At 49.0% G+C, this 10,577-nt stretch overlaps 1 protein-coding gene across 6 annotated transcripts in view; it reads right to left on the bottom strand.

Moving 5' to 3' along the window:
- Nucleotides 1-10,577, bottom strand: part of ANKFY1 (ankyrin repeat and FYVE domain containing 1) — a 77,617-nt gene that overhangs the window by 5,926 nt on the left and 61,114 nt on the right. For 3 of the 6 annotated variants that reach the window (XM_033848317.2, XM_019926866.3, XM_019926868.3), the window contains exons 19-24: nt 10,057-10,233; nt 5,247-5,394; nt 4,693-4,783; nt 4,265-4,389; nt 2,641-2,787; nt 633-741 (exon numbers count right to left, since the gene is read on the bottom strand). In XM_033848317.2, the coding sequence (XP_033704208.1) occupies nt 633-741; nt 2,641-2,787; nt 4,265-4,389; nt 4,693-4,783; nt 5,247-5,394; nt 10,057-10,233 (797 nt within the window). The other 3 variants (XM_033848318.2, XM_019926867.3, XM_019926869.3) reach the window with 2 other exon arrangements.

Raw genomic sequence — 10,577 nt, 5'->3', positions numbered from 1 at the left:
AGAGCAGACTGCCGCCCGGCACGCGAGCACAGCACGGCAGTGCCCCATCGGACAAGCAAGCCCACGCCTGGCACTCTGAGGCCAGCTCTGCCCCTCGCCAGCCAAATCATACCAACGCATGTATAATTTATAGTCCATGACAACAAAATTCTAGCCAATAATTACGTTAAAGTGATCCTGGAGAAGCCTCTTTCTTTAAAGCTCAAGAAAGGCTCAGCAAGAGCCAAAGAAGCGTCTCCCTGTAATGGGAACAGCTCCTCAGTTCTCAGGACAGTGGCCTGTGCTCAGGCTGGGAAGCACACGTCCTGGGAGCGCAGTGATCAACTCAGCTTCACTGCAAGCAGGAAGCCTGGCTAAGACGACAGGAGGCCTGACAGGCCACCTAGCACTGTGAACCCCAGCATTCAGCAGGAAAGCCATCAGTCTGAGTGCCCGCTGGCCTCTGTACATCACTAGAAGTGTGCAGGGTCCCGTCACCTCATTGCTCCGTGTGGTCAAGTGTTGCCCAGGAGAGTACAGGGCCCTGGCAAGTTCATAGTTTACCATGGGAAAAGGCAGCAGCAATGGTATAGCAGAAATCCCCTTATTCCTCTGGCAAGTGATTGGTGGGGGGTGGGCGGGGACAGTCTTACCAGTGATGTTTTCGAGTTGTGACTCCAAACTTGGCAGTACACTCATAGCAATTGGAGCCGTCACACCACGGAGGCTCCTTGGACAGCATATCTGCAACACAGCACAAGACTAGTTCCTGTCAGATACCGACTGTGCCCAGCCAGACCTGGGGCTCAGAAGTAGCCGGGAAATGGCCCAGAAATAAAGCAACACGTCGCAGAGGGACGTGAAGGATAAGAAAGCAACATACAGGCACGCTGCCTTTTATTGCGCTTTGCAGATATCGTACTTTTTACAAATTGAAGGTTTGTGGCAACCCTGCATTGAGCAAGTCTAGCAGTGCCATTTTTCCAAGAGCATTTTCTTACTTCATGTCTCTGTCACACTTTGGTAATTCTCAAAAATTTCAAACTTTTTCATTATTATTATATTTGTTATGATGATCTGTGATCAGTGATCTTTGATGTTACTATTTTATTTTGGCATTTTTTAACAATGAAGTATTTTTCAATTGAGGTATATACATTGATTTTTGGACAGTGCCACTGCATACGCAATAAACTACAGTACAATGTAAATAGAACTTTTATATGCGCTGGGAAGCCAAAAAAACTTGTGTGACTTAGTTTATTGCAATATTCACTTTATTGTGGTGGTTGGGAACTGACCGAGGTCTGTCTATATTCTAAGTAGGTCAGGGAAAGTGGCACACAGGAAAATATGGAGAACCAGTGTCTGCCAGGCAGACGGGGGTAGGAAGGAAACAGTCTTAAGGCAGTGAAACAGCACAGTGTCTGTGGTGGAAACACATGCAGTCAGGGATGGTATGGCAGGGAGAGGGCAGACCAACAGCTGGAAAGACTGGCAGGGGCCCCATGGTAAGGGGAACAGGGATGGAGGGACCAGACAAGAGCAATGAAGGGGGCAGAATCCGTCAGGTCTGGTGACTGAACACAAGTCGGGGGTGAGAGGGAGGCAGGGAGCAGGAAGGAGACAAAGGTGATTCCCAGGTTTCTGGACAGAGTCACTGAGTCTGAGGTGGGACCACTGGCAGGGAAGAGACATCAGAGAGAAGCAGAGCAGCAGAGGAGTTCAGTTTTGAGTCTGTGGAAGCTGTGGGGCATTCGGTTGGAAGTTACCAGTGTAGGTGACAGCAGCAACCACTAGCATTTCTCTAACCACATGCCGGCACTGCTTTGAGTGCTCCATGCACAGAAGGAGACCGAGCTCACGGGGAGGAATCAATCGTCACCAAGCACCTTCCACATGCCAGCACTGCAGATGGTGTGGGCTCCTGATCTGAGCTCCTAAAAGGTTGACCAAGAGCACGGCAGAGAGTAGACTAGCTATAGCAACACCGCACTTTGGTGCTGGCTCTGCTACAAACCAGCTTTGTGACCTTGGGCAAGTCACCTACATCAAGATCACACAGCTACTAAGTATGTCTGAGCTCGTTTCTCTGCACATACCATGGGGCTAAGAACCCCGTTCCACCTGCACTGTGGGTGATGACAGCACAGTGGCACTTGAGACATTCTGAGTCTTTCTGCTACTTCAATGGGGACAAGTAAAGACTTGCAATATGACATTCATCAAGCGTGAAGCTCTCCTCGCCACAAAAGGAACACAGAGGAGGAAGTCAGTGGGGCTGAACCAGAAGGCAATTCTGAAGGACGCAGAGAAGTGGCATCAGCTGAAGGACAAAGGGTGTGCAGACACGCAGTCGGGAACCGTGGGAAGGGGGAATGCCTGGAGCTGTCAGGTTTCTGGTGGGATCTGGGGAAATGGGAAACTGACGGGAGCCCCAAAGCGGGACACCCAATAAACCAGATTTCCAAAAGTGACCCTCCCACTGCTGCTCAAAGGCCCTGCATGGCATTCACAAAGGCCTAAACCATATGGTGCCTGGAAAACTGCTGGTTCAGATCGTGAAGCAAGTCATTATGAGATTTCAAGGTCACCAATACATCCAGATAATCAACACCGTCACTGTGCCTGCACGGGAAGAGCAGAAAGTGGGCCACTCACCTAAGAGTCTAAACAGCAGCTGCTTGGTGGCAACCTGGTAGTTGAAGATGTTGACCCCTTGGTTGTTGTTCACCCCCAGGCGAGCACCCGAGCGGACGACGGCACGGCACAAGTTGGCGTTCCCTTTCATGTATGCCAAGAGCAGCACTGGAAACAAAACCACAGGCAGGGCTACTTCCCACCGCCGAGGGCAGGACAGAACCCTGGCAGGACACGTGTTGGCAAAGTCCCCACTGACACACAAGGGCCTTGGGGCTCTCGTGACAGCTCCGCAGAGGATCTGCAGCATCTTGCAGCCAAGGACCCGGCCACGAGCCAGGGGGTCCAGAGCAGCTCCAGCTCCAGAGACACACTCCTGCCCATTCAGAGCTCTGGCCACAAGAGCACTGAGGAGGGGTCACACACTGAAGGGAAAATATACCATTGTTTCAGCTGCCTTCCTCTGGCATAAAACACTGGGGGGTGGGGGACAAAGCTCTTTTCACACGATGTACCTAACTCTGAAGACTCGTGAGGTGTGTACACACGGAGAAAACAATAGATTAGTGCGGTAAACCTGCGCCAGAAAGTTCTTCTACCCCGTGGAGCCTCTCTCCTGTGCAGGAGCAGGCCTGGTGGGCGCCCGGGCTCTGGCCAGGCCACCCTGCTGGCCCTCCCTACTGGGGCAGGAAGCACCTGCCTGCCTGTTCACCTGCTCCTGGACAACGGTGCTCACTGCAGTAGGCTCTGGGTCCAGCAGCTCACGCCCAGGGCTGACTCCTCTGAAACTCAGGCTCACCACTGCTGGCTTAAAAAACATGTTCATGAATCAAGGCCGAGAACTGATGACAAAATATTTGGTCCCATGCTAAGGTCTGGGACACCCTTTGGTGACTGCCTTGCTGCCAAAGGCCATGAGGTTCTGTCTGGCAATGATGGCAAATGAATGGGAATACAGCAGCAGCAAAGAGCTCAGAGAGCCCTGGGCTAGGGAGAAAGAGATTTGGGTTTCATCTTTGTTTCCTTACTTGAAAAATGGGGACACATTATACCCACTGCTTACCTTATAAGGTTGTTGCGAGTATTCAACAAGAAAACGAATGCAAAAGTCCATCAAAAACACTATGAAAGCTACACAAATTAACACAGTGATTGTGGGTGGCTAGAGCACTACCATGACAGAGGCCTGTTTACTAAACCCCTCAATTAGACATCAGCCCTCATCTGTATATAACATGCCACTTTTTCAAAACACATAAATACGCACTGTAGCACATTTCCTCCTTCTGAAGCACCTGTGAGGTGGCTGTATTTCCTCTCTCTCTCGGGATCTGGAAGCTTGGGTAGGGATCTAGTTGACTGGATACGAGGTAGATGAGGGCAATAAAAACAGGTGGGCAGGCCTGTCTGGACGTGGATATGGCTTTGGAGCACTAGCCCCACTTCAGATGTGCTTGTGCCTAAAGTCAGACACTGCCAAATTCCAAGTCAGGAATCGGTGACAGGTTCTCACAGAGCCCAGCCCACTGGGCTGAATGTCCTTAAGTAACGGCATGGGTGTCTTGTTTTTCAGCATGGGCTCTTATTTTTTCTAGGAAGCAAGGAACACCAGTGAGACAGGACAGACAAAAATCTTATTACATACCTGTGTTTCCTTCTGCATCTGGTTTATCCAGAGGATACTCAGGCATGCACTCTAAGAAGAGATCAAAGATGGCTGCTGCGTTCTCCTTGCCATATTGTCCCAAAATGTGCAGTGGCGACTGGCCTCTGATAAAACAAGTTGGAAAAGTTAGGGATCTATCTGCCACAGCCATCATGCACAAGAGAAATGGGGTTTTCAGAACTCTGTGATGCTGGATAAATCTAAAGGACACAATAATCATAAAAGTTTTCCTAAAAAGTATTTTCAGAAAGAAGAATTCCAGGGTACTAAAGGCTGGTCAAGGGCCCTAGTGGACAGTTCTGCAGCATGCCCCTGGGGCTAATACAAGGTGCCCGTGACCACCAGCTCGGAGGGGCAGGCCAGGGGACGTGGAGCTCTGGCCTCTGCTCTGAACCACACACACTCACCGTAGATTAAAGGCTTCAGCATCCACAGTGCACTCTGTCAGGAGGACCCGGATGTTGTTGAGCCGGCCATGCATGACAGCGAGATGAAGAGCTGAGGAGGAAACTCGCTTACAGTGCAAGCCCAGAAGCACAGAGAGAAAATCTCGACTCCTCCTCACCCTCACAAACCTCCCTCTAAATGGGACTCGGCCAGAGCAGCCACTGTCCACTCACAGAACCATCCTTTCCATGCTTCACCATCCCCAAGAATGAGTCCTAAATGCAACCTAAGATTCACTTTCTGCCTCTGCCGTTATCCAAAGATGAGATTCAATGGTTTCACAAGAAGCCATTTAGGCCTCCAGAGTTACCACTCACATCAGGAGGTTGCTCAGGCCCTGGTCAGGAGCAGGGTGCATGCCTGGCTCAGAGCATTTCCTGTCACAGCACTGCCCCTGTAAGAGCCAACCTCTGGGAAGGGGAGCAGACCCAAGGAGGCAGTGCCCCTCCAACCCTAGAAGGGAGGGACTGCTCGAGGCACTCAGCACTGCACACGGGGAATGACTGGAAGTTACCATTATTTCCATTCTCATCCACAGCAGCAAAGTCCACTCCATTCTCCAAGAGGACTGAGCAAATGGTGGGCAGGTCCTGCTGGGCAGCAAGATGGAGGGCGGTCTGGCGGTGCTTGGTTAATTCATTCACTTTGGCTCCTGCAAGAAGCTGTTGAAGTTGATTACATGATCAGCCGTTCTACCACAACCAACCAAGGTCCTGTGTAAGGGACCAAGCCTGCCTATCTCCTGGCATCCACAGAGTCTGCCCTGCTGGCAAAGCTGGGAGCAAACTCCTGGTGAGGCACAGGCCAGCAAAACCTATCCCAAGGGCAAACTGGCAATTATCAAAATGTTTAAAAAGCCATTCCCTAGGACAGAGAAATTCTAAGACTTCAGTATATTAAACTACACAGGACTGCAGTGCACTATATAAGGATGTCCACTGCGTGTAACAGTAAAACCAGACTGCAGAAAAGATTTAGTTACAGAAATTATAATACATACAAACAATAGCACTGGGAGCCACTAAGATGTTAAAAATTTATGGCTTAACATGAAAGGATATCTATGCTATAGTAAGTTTAAAAAAAAGGCAAGTTAGGCCTCTCTTGCTTTCTGAGATGGCCCGAACTCTGTCTGTGGAGCGTGTTTCTCTCTAAATAAATCCACTACTTACCTATCAAAAAAACAAAACATAAAAATAAAAAAATAGGGCTTCCCTGGTGGCGCAGTGGTTGAGAGTACGCCTGCTGATGCAGGCGACACGGGTTCGTGCCCCGGTCCAGGAAGATCCCACGTGCCGCGGAGCGGCTGGGCCCGTGAGCCATGGCCGCTGAGCCTGCGCGTCCGGAGCCTGTGCTCCGCAACGGGAGAGGCCATAACAGTGAGAGGCCCGTGCTTACCATAAATAAATAAATAAATAAATAATAAATAAATAAAATTTAAATTTAAAAAGGCACGTTAGAAGACAGGAAGATAGTGTGATTCCATTTGGTGAGACAGAGGTAAGAGAACTATATATACACACACAAACATACACAAACTGTGAAGGTGTTTAAAAGCATACACACCAAACTCAGGGAAGAGTCAGGAGTGAAAGGGAGTTACTAACTGCTTTATATCCTTACATGCTTTAAGGGATATAAATAAATCCACAATAAAAATGTACTTTTTAAAATTAATTTTTTAAAAGAAAGAAAGTAACACAAAGAATTACAGAATCAAAGGCAGGAAGGTCCTTTAAATAGTGTCTTATATATTCATTTAGTATCTGAAGTTCATTCATCATCCACTTCCTCATAAAGTTTCAAAGACAGCTGCTGTTAACAGAACAGAACCTCTACTTTGCAGTCAAAGCCCAATTTGCCTCTCCTGAGGTCTGCAGCCATCTTTGGTTCCTTTGTCTGTGTGTGCAGGCACTCTGCCTCTGGGAAAATCTAGGCAGTGATCAGCTTCTCTGGTTCTGACCCTGACTTCCAAGTCCCAGCCCCCCAGACCTCTGGGTGCCTGGTCAAATCACTCATAGGTCCAAATAGGACATGCCATAGAGGGGTATTCATGGTCGTGAGTGCTGTGCTAGGGTCATCGCTAACCCTAACCTTTCTCAGTGGAGAAAGGCACTGTTTCAGTGTGAATAGGTTCCAACATTAAGCTATACCGATTCATAGACAAAGGACTACATGGCCATTGTTTGGAAGATCAGCTGTTTCTAGGGACTCCAATCACCTGCAAGATCAAGGCTTAGTAAAACAGAGGCATGACCTTGAGGAAGGGGCCCTGACCCTCAAAACACCTAGGTTCCTAGGGTGGCAGGCAGACTGACACACACGGGGCGCAACTCCCTATTCACGTCTGCCTCCTTCACTGCTCCCCACATCCAGTCTGCACCCGGCATCTGTCAGACCCACCTCCTCATCACTGTCCAGTCCATCCTTCCCTGTGGTTGCCTCCCCTAGGCCTCTTCTCTGCTGACACTGCCCCCACACCCTCACACCCCACCCCCAAGGCAGATGCTCTCCCAGCTCCAACACATGTCAAGTCATAAAGATTTTCCTAAAAAGAATTCTTCAAAAACAAAAATGGCAGGGCACCAAAGGCTGGGCAAGTGCTCGAGCGGTCAGTTCCGATGGGAGGCAGCAGCAAGTGGCAGCTCTGTAAGCCAGCCAGGTGACGTGGAGGCCTGGTCTTGGCTCTGGACCACGCTCTCAGCTCAAACACTCTACTACTGAAAGGATGAAGGCCGCTCACAGTTCTTGGTTTGAAATATGAGACCCCATGACCTGGCTTCTATCTCTCTCTCCAACCACATCTCCTTCTACTCTCCGCTCAAATTTCAACCAAACTTTGCCACTTGAAAAACCACATGCATTTTCCAGTCTCCACATCTTTGCTCAGACCCTTCCCCTGCCTGGGTGGCATTAAGTTGTCCTGGAAAAGACAGGCTTTGGGGTCAAAGAGAAATGGCCAAATTCCCAGCTATACTCCTAACTAGTTGATTTTCCTTCCTTCCTTCCTTCCTCCCTCCCTCCCTCCCTCCCTTCCTTCCTTCCTTTGGTCCTTCCTCCCTCCCTCCCTCCCTCCCTCCCTCCCTCCCTCCCTTCCTCCCTCCGTCCTTCCCTCCCTCCCCTCCCTTCTTTCTTTCTTATTTATCTATCTATCTATCTATCCATTCATTCATCCATTGCTGCATGTAGGCTTTCTCTAGTTGTGGCAAGTGGGGGCTTCTCATTGCAGTGGCTGCTCTTGTTGCGGAGCACGGGCTCTAGGTGCGTGGGCTTCAGTAACTGTAGCACGCGGGCTTCAGTAGTTGTGGCTCGCAGGCTCTAGAGCACAGGCTCAGTAGTTGTGACACACGGGCTTAGTTGCTCCGCAGCATGTGGGATCTTCCCGGACCAGGGATCGAACCCATGTCCCCCTGCAATGGCAGGCGGATTCTTGACCACTGCGCCACCGGGGAAGTCCACTGATATTCTTGAGGGAAGAAAATTCTTTGAGATTAAATTTTCTCCTTTGTAAAATGTAAAACATTTCCTACATCCCTCTGAGTAGTTTTGAGAATTAAGATGCAGTAAGCTCCCTGACATCAGTACTGGTGATAGTTTTTTAGATCTGACACCAAAAGCAAATGCAACAAAAGCAAAAATAAAAAACTGGGACTACAAACTAAAAAGCTTCTGCACAGCAAAGGAGAAACAATCCAATTAAAAATGGGCAAAGGATCTGAATACATATTTTTCCACAGAAGACATACAGATAGCCAACAGGTACATGAAAAGATGCTCTACATTACTAACCATCAGGGAAATGTAAATCAAAACCACAATGAGAGGGACTTCCCTGGTGGTCCAGTGGGTAAGACTCCGAGCTCCCAACGCGGGGGGCCCGGGTTCGATCCCTGGTCTGGGAACTAGATCCCGCATGCATGCTGCAACTAAGAAGTCCACATGCTGCAACCAAAAAAAAAAAAAGATCCCACACGCCACAAGGAAGATCCCACATGCGGCAGCTAAGACCCAACGCAGCCAAAATAAACAAATAAATAAATAATAAACAAACATTTTTTAAAAGCCCATGAGATATCACCTCACACCTGTTAGAATGGTTATTATGAGTAACAAGTGTTGGCAAGGATGTGGAGAAAAGGGAAGCCTCGTGCATTGCTGGTGGGAATGTAAACTGGTGTAGCCACTAAGGAAAAAAGTATGAAGGTTCCTCAAAAAATTCAACATACATCTACCATACGATCTAATAATTCCACTTCTGGGCATTTTTCCAAAATAAACCCCCACTAATTCAAAAAGATACATGCACCCATGTTTAATTGCAGCATTATTTTCAGCAGCCAAGATATGGAAGCAACCTAAGTATCCGTGACAGAGGGATGGATAAAGAGCTGTGTTATGTATATACAATGAACACTATTCAGCCGTAAAAAGGAATGGAATCTTTTGCAGCAACATGGCTGGACCTTGAGGGCATTATGCTAAGTGAAATAAGTCAGAAAGAGAAAGACAAATACCGTATGACCTCACATGTGGAGTTTACAAAACAGACAACAAAAAACCCCCAAGCTCACAGATTCAGAGAATAGACTAGTGGTTGCCAGAGGCAGGGGTGAGGGCTGGGCAAAATGGGTAAAGGGGGTCAAAAGGCACAAACTTCCAGTTACAAAATAAGTTAAGTCACGGGGGTGTGATGCACAGCATGGTGACTACAGTGAATAAACTGTGGTGTATATCCGAGAGTTGCTAAGAGAGTAAATTTAAAAATCCTCATCACAGGAAAAAAATTTGTTGTAACTACATATGGTGACAGATGTTAACGAGACTCGAGTTGATCATTTTGCAAAATATACAAATACCAAATCAATGTTGTATACCTGAAGCCAACTTAATGTTGTTTGTCAATTATACCTCCAAAAACGATTTTAAAACTCATGAAAACAAGAGAGTGGGGGGGAAGGGGGGGGGGAGGGAGGGGTGGGGAGAGGGAGAGTGTGCGCGCACTCGCTGGAAAGCACCAGCTGAGCGCCTGACACAGAGCCGGCAGTCAACGGAAGTGACCTCCCTTCCCTTGATGCTCCCACCCTGCCACCGCCACCCACACGCCGCCTTCCCTCGTGGCCTCACTCCAGCATCTGTCTGCCCACTGGGCACTCAGGACACACTGCCCACAGACACACCTGCTTTCCTCAGTGTACCGGCTACCTCCCCAAATTCCTGCTGGCCTTTCACAATACCTGGCCAAACACCTGTGATGAGAGTCCGCACACACTCTACAACATGCTTTGTCCACACGTTTCATGCGATAATGTTTCAGCGACACTTACCAAATTGCGGACAATAATCTCTGAGCCTGCTTGGACAGCAAGGTGCAAAGGGGTCAACTTGGAAGCATCCTGGACTCTGGAATTCACGTTAGCCTGGACGCTGATCAGGAAGAGCACACTTTCGATATCAGAGTTCTGAACTGCCACGTGAAGAAAATTCCGGCCCTTGTTATCCACCTAAGGCAACAAGTGGGAACCAAAATATTAGTGGGCTCCCCCTGCAAGAGGGCCTCCTGAGCACCTGCGAGCTGCACTGACCACTGGAAGGGCCACGGTGTAGTCCTCCCTCAGCTCCAGAAGCTCCCTCCCAAGAACCAACACTCAATGTCGCACTACACCCCACGCCCCACACCCACCATAGACCCACACTGCGTATTTATGCGTGTGACCACATGTGCGTGGTCAGAAAAAGGGAGCTAACCCAAGCTGCCCCGGCATCCTCCTGAAGCAGGAGTGGACTTGGAAGGCCAAGAAGGAGACAACCTTGAAGGACAGGGAAAGAAAAGCACCAGAATACTGGG

This window comes from Tursiops truncatus, chromosome 20, assembly GCF_011762595.2.
Source record: "Tursiops truncatus isolate mTurTru1 chromosome 20, mTurTru1.mat.Y, whole genome shotgun sequence".
In the NCBI taxonomy this organism is placed as follows: Eukaryota; Metazoa; Chordata; class Mammalia; order Artiodactyla; family Delphinidae; genus Tursiops; species Tursiops truncatus.
The sequence above is the reverse complement of the archived record's forward strand: the minus strand, read 5'-3'. Positions and strand labels throughout refer to the sequence as shown.